This window comes from Anas acuta, chromosome 2 (genome assembly GCF_963932015.1).
Source record: "Anas acuta chromosome 2, bAnaAcu1.1, whole genome shotgun sequence".
NCBI classification, from domain to species: Eukaryota; Metazoa; Chordata; class Aves; order Anseriformes; family Anatidae; genus Anas; species Anas acuta.
The window spans coordinates 30,172,721-30,195,662 of NC_088980.1; the positions used below are offsets into that span (position 1 = coordinate 30,172,721).

Genomic DNA, 22,942 nt, shown 5'->3' on the forward strand with positions numbered 1-22,942 from the left:
TTCATTCTCACATGAAGGAAAAGGCAATACACAGAAGATAAAGCACTGTGCATGAACTAATCAGCCAGAATTACCCATTGTGTTTAAGGCTCACACAATCCTGTGAATTTAACAAATCCTCTGGCAGTCAGTACCAGCATTGTCTCAGCCATTAACTACAACAGAAGATTAAATCTGAAATAAACATATGGACAACTCACCAATACTACTGGGCAGATTGATGTGGGTGGTAAAATATGGTCCTTCAAAGGTCCACAGTCACATTCAGGTTTTAGATGTGAAGCACATTTATTATGCAACTATGGGAAGACAAAAAAAACAAACAAACAAACAAAAAAAAAACAAACAAAGATTCAACTTTGATATTTTACTACTATAGTCTGAGAAAATGCACATCCTGGAATGGAATGGGTTTAGATATGCTAAATTAATCTAACTATTACTAGAGTATTACAAGGGAAATGAAACACACTGCAGTGAAAAAAAAATATCTTAGGATTGACAAAAGCTGTGAATTTATACTGAAGCGAAGAAGAATAGTGGATCAAAATGCTTTCCAGTTTAGAAACCGCACATGTAGTCCAGCACACAAAATGAGAGCTTTGCATGACAGTAAAGTAATATCAGCACAGTGCTTTCAGTGATAAAAAGTTTCAATTTCTTGCACTGAGTGACTTTTGTACTACTGCTAGTGGGTGACCTCAGGTAATTTTGGGCAGTCTTTGGAATTACTGGTAGAACTCTACTTCCCATCTGAAACTTATAAACTCACCACTGATTTGATTATGATGCTTCAATATCTGTGAAAATATAGATGAAATATAAGAGAATAATATAAGAATACCTAAGAGCTTTAAGCTACATTGGGGAAACTTTGTTTGAATCAATGTTCAGGCTTCCATTGACTGCTGAAGAACCTAAATTACTCTCCTTTTTCTACTTCATTCCTAGCATTCATCTAGCTTTCATGAAAGCAATAAGAAGAGTTCTACTCTGAGAATATGGAAAGAATATCCTCAAGTTTACTGACTGAAAAAGTATTGGCTGATTTCTATATTGATAAAAAGGCAGAAAGGGAAAGTATGTATATAATATCAACATAAAATGCCAACAAATATTAATAATGATACACTTATTTAAATATTGTGCATTATCAATCAAGAGTTCCTATTGATATCTTAGGATTTAATTCAATTGGAATGTCAAACACACAACACAAAGGCTCAGTTGTGTACTTAGATCATGCAAAACATTTATTGGTATACTTCACCATAGTATTAGAGATAGCCACAGTAAAATACAATGTTTTATTGTAAAACTTCATGAAAGTTTATTATTTCTGCATTGATCAAATGAACTGTGTATTAAATGCAGGTAACACATGCATTTATCTTAAGCACGAGTATTTTATCTTTTGAGAAGACATATATATCTGCATTAAATAAAAACAATAAGTGTAATAAATACCATCAATTTTGAAGTAAAAATCCTATTTATCAAGTGATCTAACTGGTTTAATAGGTAACACACAGCATTAGTTCAACAGGTTCAATAGCTGTTATACAATCTGTAGTTCAATAGCTGCACCTGTAGATCACATTTTTCGAATGACTGATTCTTTTTTCCCTTAGATCATTTAACTATGCCATTTGAACTCTACAAAAATTACAATAAAATGATACCAGTTGCTGATACATAAACTTTGCAAAGAACATATTACCAGTAAAGCTATCTGGTACAGTTAATGTTGACATAACATTTCTGAATTTTGAACTAAATGGCACCTAATATTAGCCTTGTCCATATTCATTTATACTGCAAAGTTACCTTTTCAGACAGTTACTTAGCAACAGAAAATAAAAGTCTAACGAGTTTCGATTTACTCTTAGTATTAAAGCCTTATTGTGAGGGTATTTTGGTAGCTCTGTAATCTAGATCATTTGTCATGCTAATTCTCTGCCTCAGTGGTAAGGCTACTTGTACCATAATTAATGCACACCAGGCCATGTTACATCAAATAAAAGTATCTTCACACATTCAGTGGTAATTAGCAGTTCTGCTACTCGGAGGCATGAAAACTTATCTATGAAAAAATAGCTTAATCTTCTTATTAGTCTCTGCTGATCTTTGACAACAGAATTTGTAGAAGATATGTAGCTTTAATCAAAATAACTTTGACACAATGATATAAAATAATATGCATCCCATCTCAAAAGAATGTTTTAGCAGATTTTAAATTAATTTCCCCAAAATTCCCTTACCATAAATCTACTCCCTTAGAATACTACCTCCCTCACAACCAGATGCCTATAAAGTAGGAAAAAAAAAAAAAAAGCAACATATTTTCTGGAGAGAAAGCTTGAGAAAAAATAAACATTTTTCTCCACCACCATGGTAGTGGAGAAAAATATGGAGTATAGGGAAGAAGGAATCACTGGCCTATAGGGAAGAAGGAATCACTGGCCTGGCTGAAAACTCGGTATGACAGCTATAGCACCAAACACCTCTAAATTTGGGGATTTGAATCAGTGATTTGACATTAAAAGTGACCCTATTACTTTTTAAAAGGAGGATACTTAAAATGCAAGAAGGAGGCTCAAAATTAGTATATAATAACTAACAACCTCCTGCATTACAAAAATAAATCAGCAACAAGCCTTGAATGTGCTGCTGCACAAGGAGGTAAAAATGTATAAAAGATGTGATAATTACATAACTCCAAAATATCCATTCAAAAATCGTACCTATATTAGAAATTTAAAACACTGTTGTTTTTTTTTCAGTAATTAAGAAAAACTACTATTAGCAAAAAAATAATAATAATAAAAATAAAGAGGTGAAAGAAGCTCTATAGAATTGCAAGAAAAGTGAATAGGATTAAAAATAAAATCTAATTTGCAGTATGTTTCAAACTTTAAAAATACTAATTTTTAACTTGTGTCGAAATTACACCAGAGTCATTAAAATTAAATAAAAAAAGAATTATTTTGAAAATATAACATTACTTTGAAAATAAAAATCTTGAAAACACAGAATAAAAGTCTTCAAAATACAAATGTCAAGGTAAACCTCAATAAAAATACTTTCTATTCTGAATGTCAGAAAACATAGGTTCATTTTTAACCAGTAATTTGATTGATATTTATGCATTTAGACATGCAGAGAGACAGTAAAGATATTCTCAAAATATCTTTCTTCCCAGAGACATCAATGAAAAATCATGCCTCAGTATTTCTTCAGCATTTCTTACTGCTTATTAAGTCCTCTAAATGTTTATATGCATCTTTAAGAGGCAAAAAACTTTACAACTCTGGTCTAGATTCATATTTAGGTATATAAATAGAGTGATAATAATTTTTCAGAGGACCTAAAAAGTTTACAGTTTCCTTTGACTTCAAGAGGAAGCCTTATGCAATAAGTATTTCTCATTAAAATACATTATGAAGATGTAAACACATCTATATCTAGAGCAGAACATTAATTTATCTACCTAAAAAGAGATAGCCTCCACCTAAATTTAATTATCTGCATTTCAAAATTTTGGATTGTGTCTTTCATTCTCTAAATAAATTATCCAAATTTTGACAGCAATCTGGACTACATATTTGCTTTCTTCTAAAATATTGGTTTTTAAGTAATCATAACAGCTTAAAACTGAAAGTATCCTGGATCCATTTTCTTTGATGCTGTTTTATATTTTGTATTCTTGTGTTACAAAAATATGTCACAAACCATCCAAATTTGTATGTTGAAAACAAACATTCACTAATGCCTCACTCTCTGATTATTATTTGAAACACTGAACAAAAAACTGCTGTTCCATAACTATAACAATAACGATATCAGAAAAAGGAAGGGGACTGGGAGGGGAGGCACCCAAAAAACTAGAAGACAGCTGAATCCCTCCCCATGTACGTTTAAATCCTGCCCAGGCTACAAACAGAAATAGTGACATTGTTCTCTGTAGCATGAAGATCTCACTTATAAGGGCAGTGTTCCCTGAATGTCATTAGTTCCAGTTACTGTTTCCTGCTGAATAAGGTGTGCATAGAAGTTGTATATATGAGGCTTGGTGCACAGATTAGTATACTATCAAGATGTCGCTGCTATTATTCATAGACACTTGAAATTGCTGTATCCTACCAGATGCCTTCAATTTCATTTCAATTCACCACTCATTAGGGTTTTACCCTAAATTCACCATAAATTTGACTTTTACCAGTAATGAAAACTCATAAGACTCCACAAAATATATCAGGAATTCTGTTTTTTAGAGTGCATATTTGTACATCAAGACACTATATTGTGTTGAAGCATATTATATTGTGTTGAAGCATTATTTGGTTGCAACAATTAAGTCCCTCTATGAATATTCTGTATATATAATTTCTTAAACACACACTATCCATTCCTGATGACAATACCAAGTGAGACTTTTTGAATTCTGTGGTTGTGAAAAACATGCAGATTTTCATCTCTCAAGCCTGTGCTAAAGGTATTATTTTAGAGTACTCACTGTGATCTGACACCAAACACAGTGAAGTCCAGTCAAGCCTTGGTAACACTTTATGGTTTTATGACACTTATCACATTTTGTTGGACAATTTCCTTCTACCCAGAAATGGTGCATTACCTACAAAAGAAATGTGTGGATATACATAGGATTAATAAATTAACAGGTACACAGTTAAGGTAGTATTACCCCAAACTTACATCAGTGTTCTTTTTGGACTTCACATATGTTTTGATGCAAGACGCGGGAGCTCTTGAGACACAGCGTTCATGGACTGTATACTTGCAAACTGAAAAAAGAAACACATTAGCAGATGCTGAAGCAATGGTGTTTCTGACTACATTTTTATGAACTATTACTAGCATGTCATCTCTATATAATCAATCCAATCAGTCAATGAAAACTCCAACTAGACTGCTTTTTCCATGGAATACAAAAGGCCAATTAGAACAGGAAATATTATGCAAGTGAAAAATCCAAGAATGCACTATCATTGCATAACAGGAAATGCTTAATTAAATCAGAGCTCACTACATTTTTTCCACAATAATTGCCAAACGACAAAAATATTAAAGACAAATTGATGACTGCCAAATGGCTTGGTGTCATTTGCCAGTAGAAAGAAATCTATATTTTACAAACTATAGGCATGAGAGCAGCTGGCAAGCACAAAAATAAAAGCCAATGAGTTTATGTTGTTCCTTCTATTGATTTATAAATCTTAAATGGTTGATTAGTCCATTTTCAGATAGTAATTGTTCTCGTGCATTTCATCTAATCACCCCAATTTAACTCTTTCTTTCCCAAATACAACCTCCAAAGAAGCTTTCTTCTCTACCTCCCTGCAAACCCACGTTAGCTAACTATTGCTGTTGATCTTGTCTGTAAAGATCACCCTACCTGCATTTGGGAAACACAAATATCAAGATACAATGCAAAGATCTCTGACTTCAGCTATACAACTGTGCCTAGATTAAGAAATAATGCTACAGCTAATATCTGCATTCAATCGAGTCAACTATTAAAAACTGAGAATGAATTTCTCCCTGCATGGTATATGTCTCACTCTTTTGACCTCGACAGCAATTAAGCACAAAGTACTTCTAAACACCTTGCTTGCACCTATTACACAAACCCAGTGGGAGGCGCAGCCATTAATCAGACAAACTGCAGGGAGTAACATTGTTGATTGGACCATGGAGGGATGGGGAGGCCTCCTGCAGTTTCTTTTTTTTTTTTTTTTTTTTTCCTCCCACACAATCTAAAATGCAAATAATGAAATCTATAGCAGTGCCTTGAAAATATATTTGAGGAGAAGCTTAGTGAGATAAAGAAAGAGTAATAGTTTTGTAAGTATACTCATGTCCCTTCGTGCATGAGGTAAGGGAATGGACTATGTGGAAGTTCTTCAGCTGCTCTAGGACTATTCTTGCCACCAAGTAAATGCCAAGCACAATAATATTTTTTTAAAAAGTACACAACATCAGAGAAAATGTAAGCTCTTGTAAGGCTGGTCTTTCTGGGGCAGTTTATTTTATATAATTTGTCTATACATTTCTGGTAACTACTAGAGAAGATCTGTATTATTGGTTGAATAGAACTTTCTTTCAATCATCTAAGTTTACTGTTTCTTCACAAGGATAAAATTTACATCAGTTTGACACGAAATGATACATTCTTTAATATTATTTTAAGATCTAACAGTCAATTCAACATCTAATATATATTCAATTTAATGTCATTAGCGTTTCTTAATCTGAAGTTGTATACATTCTATTTGTTTAAATTGCTTTTAAGAAAGGTATCTCTCTCATTCCATAGCATTGTGAATGAAATTACACAATGTGAAAACCAATACATAGAGGATTTATATTTGAATCAAGTTCTGTGTCCCACAGAGGGGAGAGAAATGGCTGACTCCAAAACCCTCATTCGTTCAGACTAATTTCAAACTAAATCAATAGAACCGTACAGTCAGAAAGGTCCTGATCGGCTATGATGGGCTATCTTTCATGCCAAAAAATGGAGAAAGTATGTTACACTAAGAAACTGATTAATCTATCAAAAAGAACAATGAAATGTGACTTGATACCATCATGAACAGAATACATTGGGTACTAAAGATCTCATTAATCTCATGGAGAAGGGCATAACACGAACCAATCACCAATCATTGGAACCATCTACCAGACATATTCAAATCAGAAGACAGGTCTTTGTTTAAAAAAAAAAAAAAGATTAATCATTGGAACACACCACAAAAAGAAATTTATGAGTTATGGATCATTCATCTCTTGAAACATTCAAGCAGTTATATCTTTTGGCAAGATTTAGGTTATCAACATACTGGTAATAGACTGGTCAAACACAGATTATTTTGAAATACAGAGATAAAACTTAAGGAATTGAATTGTAGTAAGTGCACCTAATAATTTAAAGAAGGTCAGATTTGATGCAGTATTTTTTGTGGTTTTTTTTTTTTTTTTCATTAAAATCTATAAACAATTATTATGATAAATTAATGCAAGACTGATAATCACAAATCAAGTAAACATCAAAAACTTTACAAGTGTTATGGAGTCTTGATGCCAGGTTGTGGGAAACTGGGATATTGACTTTTACAAATAACAGAACATGAATTATGTGCAACATTCAAATAAACAAACACTGGAATTAGATACTAAACAAGTATCTAATTGTTAAAGTATGTACCTATTAGTAGACCAAGTATAGCTATTAGAGAATATGAATAGTTATTCACAAGTACAAAAGAGGTACAACAACAACAAAAAAGGTTGTATCTTAAGCATGATGCTTGGTAAGGGAAAATAAATAAAAAAGAATACAAGCAGACAATACAAGTGGAACACCACTTGTATTGAATACAGAGAGCAATTATAACAGAGAAAACAGCAGTTTTGAAAGACCCGTGTCCTAAAAAATTAAGAACTGAATCTTGACCACTCAAGCATACATGTAGTGAACTAAGGGGAAGCACCATTGTGCTGGCTGTGGGTTTGTCCTAGGAAGCTACTACTTCTTTGTTATGCAGAGACTACAACACTTCTAGGAATAGCTACAAATGGACATTGAAATACTTATACTCACATGAACAGCAGAGACCTTGCTTGCCTACTCCGATTAGCATGTTCAAACAAAGGTTACAGTAGGCAGGCTTGTTAAAGTGTTTCAGTCTCCATACATGCTGCCCATCATCTTTTACATTCTGCACAGGACATAAAAGAAACAGATTTCACTTAATAAAATAAACAATGAAATATATAAGTGCCAGTAAAACTGGAGATTGCATGAAGAACATAAAAGACAAGCTGTTACTTCATTTAATACTCTGCATCAGATCACAGTAGAATCATTCTAAATACAGAGGCAATGATATAATAAAAAAATCTTCAGAAGCTCATGTATACCCATGTGTTTCAAAAACGATTCAGAAAAAAACACCAGGTTGTTGTCAACACTGCAATGCTACGTTAGCACTAAATCCGGGCTGATCTTAAATTATAATTTTTTTAAAAACAACTAAAATTTGCTCTAGACTAATTCTAGAAATAAATGTGCTGCAGGTTAGAAAGTAAAACTCCCCCAAACCAACAATAAATAGTTTAAAAATATATATATTTTTTAAAACTTCACAGATATTCTTACAGACCCTCAGAATAAGTAACATGCATAATTATATGTGAAGTGGGACATCACAATAATACCGAACCTAACCACAATAATATATCTATTGCCAGCTCAAATTTACATTAATCTACTGCCACTAGTAAAACAAAAATAAAGTATTTAAGGGTGGGATTACATCCTGGATGTCGTCTCTAAAACTTTAATTCCTCTACAATTAATCCTACATTTTTTCAGTTAACTTTAGCACTATAGTCAAATCTTGCATGGACAGACCAATCAACAGACTGACACTTGCAATTCAGTGACCGAGTAAGTCACACTTACAACCAAAACATGAACAAATGTTATGAAATGTTTATGAAAGTATGCTTTCACTTGTACTATTTTTCCCTTCCTTCTTAATGGAACCATCCTGGGAACTCACTGTTGTTATATGGTTATTAAAACGATGTGTGATTTTAACGTTGCAATTTTTGCACAATTAATTCTGTAAATTCTAGATTTCTAGACAAGTGTGGTTGTCAGATGTTTTCTTTCAGAAAAGGTTTTGAATTAAACAATGTGACTAACCTAAAAAAATTGCACTTGAAATCCATTTACTTTTTTTTTTTTTTTTTTTAATGAATGTAATATCTAATGGGACAGAAGTAATTAATAACATCTATCACCTGGAAACAGGTTACAGTAGTTTGATATGTTGTTTCTTACTGAATGGTGTGATCTTTTTGGTCATTTCATTACAAACATAAATTTGCTCATATTTAATGGAATGGATTTAACCATCAACAGATGGTTCTCATACAGCCTGTGATTTCTTGTATTAAGCTGCAAGAACATATATACAATATTGCTGACTTTCGATATTGCTGATATTCGATAATATGATGGTTTTCACTGATAAGGATGATTAATGTAAGTGGACATATATTTACAAATAAAAACAAAAATGTTTTGTTGTTTGTCAGCATGTCTTGCATGAGTTTTGTCCTTTAAAGCTTGGTTTGCTCTACTCTAGAAATTAGTTGTTAATGACAAGTCAAAGATGATTAAGACTTCTTCATTCTTATGATAAAGTAAATAAATAAATAAAAATAAAAATGAACATTTTCCTGTATAAAAATCAGTACTCCAAGAAATTAGGAATATTTGGTTCAAAGCCAGGTCATAGCCAGAACACAGCTTTGAATAATTCCTATAAATTACCTAAAACAAAAGGAACTGAAAAATCAGCTGGAATATTTTTTTCCTCTGTTGAGATCAGAGCTTAAGTGGAGTTCCCCTGATATTACCAGCAGGAGTTCAAATGTCATCTCTGACAACAGGGCAATGTGAGGGTCCCCTTTCTGCAAAAAGAGCGGAGCAGAGCAGACACCTTATGTGGGATTTTCAGGCTAGAAGAGTATGGAAGTTTTCCCATTTCCCCCTAGATTCTGTGGCCGTGCAGCCTTAGAAGCCTTTCAAGCTCCTCCATGACCAGCAGCTGAAGAGCATGTATTTCATTAAATGGAGCCCTGCAACTTCTATTTTTCTTTCCGTCTTACTACACCACTCAACTTATTTTTTAAGTATTGCTAAACTACAATACACGGGGTAGATTTGAAGTCTTCTGAAAGTAAACAATTGTTCACTAGACAATAAAGACCATGTGAATCCTGCTGTGGGGGGAAAAAACAAACAAACAAACACAGAAAAAAAAAAAAACAGTAAACAATGCAAACTTTCATTTTAACATTAACTCAGAACATCAACAGACATAATCTGTAAAATTGCACTTGAAATGCATGACAACAAGCTTTCCTTAGCAAAAATATTTGCTATTTCAAAAAAAATAACAAAAAATCATGATTATTCATAAACATGTCCCTCTTCCCCATTAGTTTTGTGTTACTTTTTCATTTTAATTTTATTTTTGAAGAATGGCTATTACATGTGAATATGTTGCTTCTTATTTGAACAGAACATATGGACTAACTTAGCTGGCATTTTCCTTATCAGAAAAACAAACAAGTCTTGATGTGGGTGTTCTGCCAATTAAAACACTTAACTGTGTTACAGACTGCAACTGATGCAAATCCATTACATAAACACAATGCACTTTTGGAAAATAGCAAATTAAATTTTTGCTCTTGTGCACTGCCAAAAATCAGCAATAAAGTGCTGCATATGATTATGCATGCACATAACTTTTTAAAACATTGCCAACGGAAAGAAAAAAAAAGACGACAATATGAAACAAAGCTCCCTCAATGCAAGTCTTTAAGTATGAATAAAATCCACAATTCTGACATACTGGTGCATTTACTGGCATTCAGTCATTTTGCTTCCATATCCTGAGAAAGAGTTTAAAAACTAATAGTCATTAAGAAAATCTCAAAGCAGGGCAGGTACAGTAAAAATCTCTTCCTCACTTCATTATACATCACTGAAAATGAAGCCTCCATATGCCACACATAGACTTTAGCACATAATGACAAGAGTAACATTTATTTTGTTAACAATGGTTCTCTTAACTTATGCTCCTGACCCTTCGTGGATTTTATTGCCAGAAGGACCTGACCTTAAAAAGCAAATCAACCAAGACAGAGACAGCCTTAGAATTAGTGGAAACTTTCATACAGTCACAATTTAGCTACACATCCCTAGTCTGGTCTAATGTTAACTTACTACAGCTTCTTAGATATTTGTAAATAAAAGAAACCAAAGAGAGGTTTCAAACACAAAAACATACATTCTGAAAGTTAAAAATGAATAAATAAATAAAGAGATAAAAATGCAAGTTTTTGTCCTAGCAAGTATGTCCTCATACAAGAATAGCCATAATGCCTGAATATCAGCATGCTCAGTTGTTTCTGTGAAGAGTGTCAGTAACAAGCAACCAAGAATGAAGGATTTTAGGGAGTATGCTAAGTTGTTCTTTTGTGGCCTATTGTTATTTTGTTTTCATGTCTTTTAAAACTACGTCCATGACCTGAAGACGTTTTTGTGACTGATCTTTGGGTATTGCTCGATTACTGGGAAGGAGAGAAGTGCCAGAGCACCTCATTTTAATATAAAGGCAGTTAAGCTCGTATTTCTTTGCTGGACTGTCAGCAAAGAATTCATGTCAGATTTTGTTTTGTTTGTTTGGGTTTGGAGACAGGTGTTTTTAATTCTGTTTCAACAGGAAAAGGATTAACCCGATTCAAGAAGCATGGCCATTGGGAGGGCTCCTCACTTCCAGGAAACTGGGGGGTAGGAGGGTGCGTGCACGTGCTTGAAGGTGGGTGCGGTGGGTATTGAAAAATTTGAAGAACAGACAAAAAAATACCTCCCCAATCTTCATCTGACTGGCATATTATCCTCATCACCCAGAAATGCTTTGGTATTAATATGCACATCAGGAAATGACAGCAAGGAACAGAAAAGGAAGCACAGGAGGGGAAATTCATTTGTTGGAATAAGCTTCATAATTAGCCACACCACCATGTTTCTCTGTCCCTAAATTAGTAGTCACCTGTCATCTGCAGAGACAGAAATGCTGTAGTAATTATATTTTAAGTAACGGTAAATTTCTCTCTCTTTATGAAATGCCATATATCTTACACCTTACACCCAGATCAGGTTAGGGTTATTCCTGTTTTCTCATGGGCTTTTACAAGTGTACAGTCAAAAGGAAAGGCAAAGCTATAGTAAGGAATGGTACTTGCAAACCTTCTGCAAAGAAGTGGGAGTGAGTGCAGCATAAAAGTAGATGGCACTGAAAAAAAAAAATAAAAAAAAAATGCACTTTGCAGCTCCTGGTATGAAGTTTCACAAAACATTAGTGTTACCCCCTCTGCTGGCTATGATGTGAAATGATATTGGTAAAATAGCTCTCATACTTGGAATGGATCTACTGCAGAGCTGACAAAGAGCATAAGCTACAGCTTCCAGCAAGGCCTTAGTTTCGCCCTCTGTACTTGTAGAAACAGCATATGGCTCATCTGCACTTGAGCCATTGAAAAAATCCAGCTGCTACACTTCAGGTAGGAATTGCCAAAATATCTCAAAAGAAATAAAATGAAGGAAAAGGGAAGCCAAATCACCCTTATTCTTCTCTGTATAAAAGAAATATAAGTCTACTAAACGGCCTAGGTATTAAACAGTCATTTCAGAGTTCAGCCTGAGAGGGACTCCTCCTGATGCAACAGACTCCACACCAAACTTCTTGCAAACGTTTTAAAGTCTCTGGTTTGATTCCAATTTCACATACTCAGATCTCAAAAAGTAAGCCAAAGATTAATACAATACAATACAATATAATATAATTATTCCCCATGCGTGGATTCACATTCAAGTATTCTGTTCCACATTTAAACAAACAAAAAAAAAAAAAGGAAAAAGATTTAAAAATATTTTTTGAAAAAAAAAAAAAAAAAAAAAAAAAACAACACTAACTTTTTAAATTCTGAGTATAATAGCATAACATTTGCTGCTTGAGGATCCAAAGTAAAACTGTAAGAGCATTTCCTTCTGACCTAATAGAAGCGTTGTCACACTTCTACAGAAATGTCTTTGTCTCATTGAGATTCACCTTGATACTCAAATTTATAAGTTTTCAGAGTATATTTGCTTCAAGAGAGGAGATTAAATAACTTGAAAGTTACAACCAGTGACTTAAAAGAAAGGCATAGTAGTCTGGCTTCAGATTATTGATGACAATTTATGAACGTTATGAAGCAATACTGTTCAATTTCCCTCTCAATTTACGGCAGCTTTTCAGCAACTGTACAGTACCAGCTACAGTGCAACTGTGACATCTAGTGGCCAATGAAGAGGTAATAAAATAGTTTCCATTCCTAAGGCTAAGGATTTTTAAACACTTGCAAACTTACAGTTCATAGCTACCTTCTGTGCTATCTCTGACAGAGGTGACAGTAATGATCCATTTTTAATGATTCATCTCAAAAGATGAGACCAAAATATCTGGCATGTCAGTTTCTCACTTTTTAACACAAATTAGGTGCTTTTATCAGGACAGAGTGGAATAATATTGCACAAGTGTGCTCTCCTAGCGAAGAGCAGAAAACAGTTTGTGGCTAATAAAACACCTGATAAACAAATTGTCATTAAATGTTTTTTTTTTTTTTTTTTTTTTTTGTGACAAAATTATGAATTATTTTGAATAAGGGTAGGATAGCAAACGGGATATCTCTTAAACTTCACTGACAGTTTTTATGTGCTTAGATTAACGGAAAATGAAATACATGTAAAAAGGTCAGAATTTTTGCAGGTTTCAATTGAGGAGGAGTAGAACAAATGACCTAACAGTCACTAGTATGCAATGTGAAACTTCTGAAAAGTGTATTTATCAGTCAGGAGGAGTAATTAGCAAGAACACATCACTTAGAAAAGCAGTTTAGTAATATTCTTAGAATGGCATGGGTTGGAAGTGCCGTTAAAGATCATCTTGTTCCAACCTCTGTGTCATGGGTAGGGATGTCACCCACTAGATCAGATTGCCCAAGGCCTCATCCAGCCTGGTGTTGAACCCCTCCTGGGATGGGGAATCCACACCTTTGCTGGGCAATCTGTTCTAGTTCCTCACTACATCTGAGTGAAGAATTTTTCCTAAATCTTGCCTCTTTTAACTTAAAATAATTCCCTCTTGGTCTACCACTGTCTGTCAGTGCAACTAAGTCACTTTCCATCTTTTTATAAGCCCCCTTTAAGTACTGAAAGGCTGCAATCAGGTTTCCCCAGAGCCTTCTCTTCTTCAGGCTGAACAACTCCAGCTGTCTAAGCCTGTCTTCATAGGAAAGACCCTCCAGCCCTCTGATCATCTTTGTGGTTCTCTGGACCCATTCTAACAGATCCACATCCTTCTCATGGTGGTGTCCCCAGACCTGGACACAGCACTCCAATTGAGGCCTCATGAGGGCAGAGTAGAGAGGCACAATCCCCTCTCTTGACCTACTAGCAATCCCTCTGTTGATGCAGTCCAGGATGCAGTTGGTCTTCCAGGTTGCAAGCACACTGCTGGCTCTTGTCAAGGTTTTCATCCACGAGAATCCTGGGGTACTTCTCTGCAGGGCTGCTCTCCGTAAGTTATTCTCCCAAGTCAGTACTCCCATCTGGGATTGCCCCAACCCAGGTGCAGCACCTTGCACTTTGACTTGTGGAACCTCATTAGGTTCATGTAGGCCTACTTCTCAAGCTTGTCCAGGTCCCTTTGGATGGCTTCCCTTCCTTCTGTTGTATCAACTGCACCACTCAGCTTGGTGTCATCTGCAACCTTGATGAGCATGTACTCGATCCCACTGTTTATGTCATTGATAAAGATATTAAAGAGTACCATTCCCAGGTGCTGTTTAAGATACGGCAAAATGTTCCCAGAATAACAACACTTGTCAAAAATTTGAAAATGACCATCAGTTATGTCCTTTACTAATTTCTTGACAGAGTATGCTGCCTTTTGCTTAAAGTAAATATGTGGAAGTAATGAAATACAATCTAACAAAGATTTGTTGTTTGATGATAGGGAACTAATAAATATATTTATTATAGTATATAGTAATATAGGAAAGTAATACATATATACATATATATTTTCACTTAGCCCTGCATATATGGAATTAGGGAATTAGTACTTACAGTGATCCGAATGTACTTTAAGTTATCCTCAATTCAGGTACGTAAGTGGTAATTCGGTAAAATAAAACTTTATGAGAGATAAAGTTTTGGTTATTGATATTTTGCAAGAATTTTAAATCTCCTGCTAAATGCATGTTTGTGTTACATACTTAAATTTGGAAAGTCTGAACATTCTTTGTGAGATTAAGATAACATGGAGTGACTACAACAGTCCAGATTTAGTTCAGGACATAGCAGTTAGGTGGGGAAAGGTAAATATTATTTATGATTTCACCTCAGCATCTGGACTTCAGAAAAAAAGTTATATAACAAAAAAGCACTTGAAACAGATGCTAAGATACACGTGCTCAAAATTAGCTAAAATACAGGACAGCAGGTGGCACTGGCAACATGCCAGAGTTAAAAGAGCTGTTTTGAACGGAAACAACATTGATCATATTATATCTGCCTTATCTTTAATGTGAAGTTGAAAACATACAGACTCTACACACTTTTTTCATAATACTCCATCCTTCGGTCTAAGTGTTCTCTTCAATATTGCTACTTAATATAGTTTATTAAGGTAGTTATAGAGATGGAAGAACTGTATTCACAGTGATGTTTCATGACAGGACAAAAGCCTGAAGGCAAGAGTTGCTGCAGGAAAAATTCTGTCTGGGCATGAAAGAAAAAAACTATTTCCCATGAAAACAGCTAAACACTAAGAGAAACTGCCTACAGAACTGGTGGAATCCATCTCAGTGGATTTAAGATTGGGCTTGAAAGAGTCCTGCCTGGATAAAAAAAATCCAAGAACCTGCTTTCAATAGGATGCTGGACCAGATGATCTCCAAACTTTCTTCCAACCTAGACTGTTTCATGATTCACTATGGTTAGGCTACACACCACAGCACCATACCAAGTTGCCTAAACACAAGCCAGCTGTAACATACACATGGGTAGTAAAACATTTTTAAAAGACACTACCGTAGCAAGTAATTAATAATATGCTGTCAACAAGATAAACTAATGAGCTTTTTACAACTTCCAGCTCCAGAGCTGGCTCATTTGGTGTTAATGTAGCTCTGACTTTGAAGACACACTTCTGTTCTTCACACATCATTCAGCCATAGTAAAAGACATGAAAAAATATTCACTATACAGGTTATAGAGAAACAAACCTTAAGAGTACAGCTGACATGCAAGCAGAAACTTGACACTCTTATGTTAGTACTTACATTCTCTAACCCAAGAAGGACCAAGAGCGGGATTGTTGTCATTCCTCCTTGGATCCACTCTTCTAGAGAAACAGTGCCATCATGATCATAGTCAATTTCCTCCATCATTTCATGAAGAATCTACACAGTTTAATAAAAAGTCTCATAAGTTCTATATTCTTAACCATATAACCAGTTGTGTAGAGATCTATGGTCTCTCATCCATATGCAAAATTGAAAATATTACTTGTATTGTACCTGTACTAAAATGAGTGCCGCCAGGTCAGAAAATGAAATGCAATATTCATATTTATATTTCACTAGCTCCTAATATTACTAATTAGCACCTACATTTCCCAAAACAGAGTGCCCCTTTGTGTACTTACTATGTACAATACTAGTAAGAGACAGTTCTTGTCAAGAAATTTTCAGGGGTAAATGAGTTGTTACAAATATTAATTACTACGTGCACTGAAGAAAAGCCTTCAAACTTTTCCAAAGAACACTTTACAGAACAGCTTTAACAGGAAAAAAAAAAAAAAAAGACTTTGAAAAAAGTGTTAATTTACAGTGTCATGGTGGAGCACAAACTATTAATACTTCTATCTTGCTAATATCTAGGAACTCACGTTGGCATCACTTTATCATGAAATAAATAAAAGCTGTCTCTAACACCACCATAAAAAAAAAAAAAAAGATAAAATGGATGCTTACTGGACTCAGTTCAGTAATATCCCATTCAAGGTATTCTGCAACATGCATCATTTGAGCAATGATATTTTCCAACTCCTATAGATGAAAGAAAAATAATTCTATTTAATGCAATATTTAAATGGCAAATTTTATGGCAAACAACTCATAATTCAAACCTATTGCATATGGTGACTATTTTTATGAACACCAAAATATACAGAAAAAAATAATTTCTAATCACTAATTGCTAATCAATGCACTGTGTGAAACTTAAAATCAGAGACCCACTGAACAGAACAAGAAATTAATTAAAATTATTTTTAATAGCAAATGTATTTCATTTACATAAATGTATTTACCCTTACAAAAGAAACTCTAATACATGAGAAGAGAGGTTTGGGGGCTCCTAGCTGGCATGCTTCCTTGGTAGGAATAATCTATAGTCCTTATGTGACAGAAAGTGAGATGAAAAACGTTTGTTCTAAATAAACTGGCCTTAATTTTTTGTCAGTGTTATTTTCTGGAGTACTCTGATTTTAACTTCATTAATATAAGTAATCAAAACTCATAAGTTTGAGCTGTTAAGATTTAAAATTCAAAGATTTCCCCTTATATTCAGTCAGCTGAGGAATTTGTCAGGTAGAAGTGCTACATTAATATTATTCTAGACATAAACGTACACGTATAATCTCATAATCTGTTTGATTTTAACCAGAGATCTCTATAAGAAATGTCATATATTCTCCAACTGTTAAGAAAAAAACAAGAAATGTTACACAACCTCATATAACTATAAGAATCAACTGTAGGTCAGTCTTCAGGCTAAATTAAATTAAAACTATGTAGACACATGATTATTTTCACTTTTAATCTCAAAAGGAGTACAAGGTGATATACAGTATACATACTATTATATTTATGACCCGATTTTCAGAAGTACTGAACATCGTACACAAGGAAGATAGCCAGACCACCCAAAACTCAGGCTTGGAATTTTTTTCTTTAACCTTAGAGAGTTGTAATTTCCCTTATTCATGTATCACTAGGACTTTTCCATATTCATATATATAGTGTGGTTTGTAAACATACTTATCTAGAATGTATATTCTCATATTGCAGTTATTATTCACTAGTTATTAACATTTTGTATTGCCTGATATTTTCTATTGCCTAGCAATATAATACAGTGTTTACATTATACCTCTAGGTATCTTAGCTTCCCTATTCCTTTATCCCTTGTGGAAATCACCACTTTTTTTTTTTTTTTTTTTTTAATCAGTTTCCTCTCTGCTGTCTTACTTTGTGGAGACAGAGATGAAAAATAAATAAAAGCTGCCAGTACAACACAATATTTATTTCCATTAGTTTACTTTTATGCTCTGCAAGAAAAAAAAAAAAAAAAAAAGTTTCATTTTTTAAAACTCTTTCTGATTACTATACCTCTGATTTTTCTTACAACATTTGGTTGGGCTACTTCTCCATATTTAAACTTTATTATCATTCCTTAGTTAAAATAACATGGAAGTTCTGGCATCTCTCTGCTTACACCCAGTGTGTAACATGCACTTTCCCTTTTTAATGAAATCTTTGCAAATGTTACTTTCATATAAATCTACCAGAAACATACATACATACCATCCCATATAGTTTTAGGAACTATATTAACGTGTCCCTACAGTAATATGACTAAAAATCAGAAAAATATACGACAGGACTATACAATAACAGTGCCGGCATTTGCAAAATTATACAGTGTAGAAACAGCAGCTTTATGGAAAACCTAACTTGAAAGTTGGTTTCAAAATGGGCAATTTCTATTTTCTATTCACTAAAATTTGTAGTGCTTCCATTAATTCAGGATTCATGTAGTCTTCTATAGCTATATCATTATGGCATAGTCTTATAACACATCAAAATAAATAAAATTACCGAACTATCCAGGTATCCATTTCCATCTGTATCATATAATCGAAACATAACTAAAAGGAAATAAAAAGAAAAGAGAAGGAAACTCGATTAGAAAATATAACAACATTATTTCCTTAAAAAAAAAGGACAAACTGAGTTTCACAGGACAAGCATTAACATTTTCCTTAGTGAACATAGTAAGTGTAGATCCACCAAACATTTTGTACTGTATGAGGTTCACTCAGTGACTCCCCAGCCACAGTGCCTCCAATAAGACATATTAGCAGGAGAGTACATTTACAGATTGTCTACATAATCCCTCCATTTGTTAATCTGATCTGTGAACGTGATTCTGGTTCCTCCCAGATGAACGTGATTCTGGTTCCTCCCAGAGATGATCTGTATTTCTGGGGAAGTACCACCAAAAGGCCCTTCTCTCTTATGTCACCCAACACAAGAAAACACACAATTGGTCAAGCAAATGTTGATAAACATGCTTAAGTTACAATGCTATTCCATTCTCTTGGTTGCAGTTATCACTACTTAATACTGCTTTAGAAATGTTTTTTGACATATGCTAAATGAAATAGAACATTATCTGAAGTATCTATTCAGTCAAATCCAACAATAAACACTCCTCACAGACTGTCAATATGAATCCTACCTGCTCTATCAACTTGAAAATATCTTTCCAATATGCTGGAGAGCTGCCCAGACAAGAATAGCTGCATTTTGGTGACATACAGAAAGAATATATACCTTCAAGTTTCTATCATTACTTGATTCCAGCCACAAGAGTGGGTATATCCACTAATATCAAAACATTTCAAAGCAGTTTATTCAGTTGATCATATACAGCATTAGATTGCAAAGCAAAGCAATTTGAACATTTGGTAGAAATATTTTCAAAAGCCTTAAGATGAAGGCCAGAAGCCTAGGCATACCTCACTCTGTCCCTACTGTCTGGGACATACTTTGGCAGAGCTCTAAATTCCCCATTCCCATCAAAAGTCCTTCAGAAGTGCTAATTTCTTTTTCCCCCTAGAAGATCTACTTTCTAAGAAGGAAGAAGAGAGCGGAAACCACCTTAAAAGGGTGGTTTCGGGACACTTTAATGCCTCAACTCATAGCAAAACCCAAGCAATCTACTTTACAAACCATCTTATTAGATGTCTCAGGAAACCTAACACCTGGGCTGTTCAGCTGTGAACAATAACACCACAATGGATCCCCTCAGAGAATCACAGAACAGTTGAGGTTGGAAGGGATCTCTGAAGATCATCTAGTCAAACCCCATTGCTGAGCAGGATCACCCAGAGTACATTGTGTGGGATGGTATCCAGGTGGGTTTTGAATATCTCCAGAGAAGGAGACTCCACAGCCTCTCTGGGCAGCCTGTGCCAGTGCTTTGTCATCCTCACATTAAAGAGGTACCCCCTCATATTCAGCTGGAACTTCCTGCCCTTTGGTTTGTGCCCACCTGTCACTGGGCACAACTGAAAAGAGACTGGCTCCATCCTCTTGACACCCTCCCTTAAGATATTTGTACAGATTGATGAGGTCTCCTCTCAGTTTTCTCTTTTCCAGGTTAAACAGGCCCAGTTCTCTCAGCCTGTCCTCATATGACAGGTGCTCCAGTCCTTTAATCATCTTTGTAGCCCTCCTCTGGATCAGCTCCATTAGCTCCATGTCCCTCATGTACTGTGAAGCCCAGAACTGGACACAATACTCCAGGTGTGGCCTCACCAGGGCTGAGTAGAGGGGCAGGATCACCTCCCTTGACACGCTGGCAACACCCTTCCAAATCTTTCTATGGATCAAGTTTGAAGGTTGAGCCATAGATCACGGAGGTACTTAACAATATATATACACCTTGATCTATCTGCTATATGACCTTAAAAAAAGAACTTTAATTCTTCCGATGTTTCTCTGTTATGGAGGTTTGGGATATATTCAAGCTATCCATAGTTTAAGAATAGATATGTTGGCTGTGTAAACAGGTGGGATTCATAGTACTGAAAACCTCCAGGAATACACTGCAAATATCTGCTGAAATACTGGTAAATCTATTAAAATCTATAGATGATATACATTCAAAGTCTAAACACAGTTTTCTTGTGGTGCACTTTATTCTAAAGAGTCATCTAGTTTGTATCCGATTTTATTTGAAAGCACCACTTCTGTGTTCTTGCTTGCCCTGCATCTAGGTTCCAAACACTCAGGTAAGACTCAGAGGCTTTCCATTTTTTGTCAACAGAAAAATTAATGATTTGAGATTAGTATTAATGTTAGCATACTGATTTATATTTTACTTTGCAGCCACAGGGCCTAGTACTATAAAATTATTTAAGATAAAGTGTCAAATTATACCATTAATTTATAAGGAACATTCAGCAAAAAATCAATAGGGAATTCTGCATACATATTCTGCATTATAATCCAAAATTTATGCACTAAGAAGTTATAATACATGGTATGTTTCAACTCTGGATGACAAAGTAGAAAATCAACTTATGTAATAACCATATTCTTAATAGCACGTAGTAAATCCATACAATCTTGAATATATTTAATCTGTAAATACAATACATTTATTTGACCAGACTCTAGCTCCTAAATCATACAGACCATTCACAGCCTTTTGCCTGTGCAGTTCCTATTGGGGGAAATCCATGGCACATCCCCTACCCTAGACTCTCAGTTCTCTCCCCCTCTTCTCATTGTACCAGTTCCTGGCACCAGGGGAGGCAACTGCTCTCCATTTCATGTAATACTGTGCACAAAGACCTCTTTAGAGCTCTGATAGGTCTTGCACAGCTTGCTACCAAGAAACAGTTACTACTGTTAGTTGAATTCAGCCCTAGAATCTTGTAATTTGTGTTTTAAATGCAAACTGGTACATATATTCAAATATTCTAGCAATATGATACCAAACTTCTATTATCAAGTTCAGGACTGGCTCCTTGCAATTTCTGCTGAGTCAAAGGTGTCAGTGACCTCACAGTACTAAGTTGTCATCGTGAGCTAACCACAGGTAACAGAACATCATGATACTTCAAAAACGTGGTTATGTAACCCTGTAATGAATTTCTCATTCCAGCAGACAGAGCCTCAGAGCCTACTGTTTGCATTTTCTATTATACTTAATACTGTCTCTCTACAGTATCAGAGTCTGATCCCACAGTTTTAACAGACAGACCAGTTTTGTATATAAAAGTACATTTGGTCTCAGGAAGGACTAATATGATTGGATTGATTAATTATTTATCTATCCAGAAAACTGGCTTCTAAAAATCTATAATGCAAAAACATGTAGTTGTTTTTTGTTCTTTTCTCTGATTTGCAAATCAAACTCTTACTTTCTAAGCAGGTGGTTTTGAATAGGTGGAGGTGTTTTGCATTAATGAATCAGGTCCCTAGTTAAGCAGTCAAGCTATTTCCAACTTTCAGAATCAAACATTCATTCCCAACAGTGATGCAGACTTAGATATATTTTACTTTCTTGTATGTATTCACTAATTATGGATCCCATGGTACGTATAAGAAACTATTCTTTGTCTGAATTAGCTCATTTTCTACATATTATTCATGACTTTTAAAGCCCTCTAAGCATTCTTAGTGTATTTCATTTGTTTTTGACAGCTCTGATGCTAGAGTAAACAGACAATAGAATAGAAAGAAATATTTGAAAGGATTATTTTAACTGTGGATTGTTTTATCTTCATGGGTGCTATAAAGAATTTGGTTAGAATCTCAAATTAATACTCTTAGCAAGAACAGAAGCTCATTTCTGCAATAATGGTCCCCTAGAACTGTATTTTTATAAGGAAGCTATTTAAAACTAAGTCTTAAACTCATAAAAATTAAAATCAGAATTTTGATTGCTTTCTTTCTTTACAAGAAAATAAATAAATATATAAAAAAGAAGAGAGGAAGAACATACATTCTAGCTTGTCTTCAGGTCTTCCTCTTTCTAGCAGTGACAAATAACAAACAATATCTTTCAGCTGGATCACATCTGGTAAATTTAAGTTGGCAGGAGTAGGAGGCCGGGATGTCGAGGTACCTTTGTTAAGTCTCAGACCTGGAAATTAAATACAGACTGTTACTTTTCATATATGATGTAAACAAAGCAGAACTTGTATGTACATGTACATGCAACCTTATCTTATTTGAGACTCAGATTATTTCTTAATTTAAATCAAAATGTGAAGTTTAAACGATTCACATTCATAGTTTATCCAGCAAAGGCAGAACTAAAATGATAGTGAGGTTTATTTTTCAAAATACTACACAAAGCCAGCTATTATAAAAATAAATCAACTAAGGGAATGGCATCACTGTTTTTACACTTGTGTTGATCTGAGATCAC

At 34.5% G+C, this 22,942-nt stretch overlaps 1 protein-coding gene across 22 annotated transcripts in view; it reads right to left on the reverse strand.

Moving 5' to 3' along the window:
- The window catches only part of DGKB (diacylglycerol kinase beta), a 375,368-nt gene that overhangs the window by 243,982 nt on the left and 108,444 nt on the right, over window positions 1–22,942 (reverse strand). For 20 of the 22 annotated variants that reach the window (XM_068674063.1, XM_068674061.1, XM_068674059.1 and 17 more), the window contains 8 exons: window positions 22,514–22,654; window positions 18,592–18,641; window positions 16,684–16,758; window positions 15,991–16,110; window positions 7,622–7,739; window positions 4,714–4,802; window positions 4,517–4,633; window positions 201–299 (listed from right to left, as the gene is read on the reverse strand). In XM_068674063.1, coding sequence (XP_068530164.1) covers window positions 201–299; window positions 4,517–4,633; window positions 4,714–4,802; window positions 7,622–7,739; window positions 15,991–16,110; window positions 16,684–16,758; window positions 18,592–18,641; window positions 22,514–22,654 — 809 coding nt within the window. Of the gene's footprint in view, window positions 1–200; window positions 300–4,516; window positions 4,634–4,713; window positions 4,803–7,621; window positions 7,740–15,990; window positions 16,111–16,683; window positions 16,759–18,591; window positions 18,642–19,234; window positions 19,317–19,514; window positions 19,694–22,513; window positions 22,655–22,942 lie in introns of those variants that run through there. The other 2 variants (XM_068674077.1, XM_068674075.1) reach the window with 2 other exon arrangements.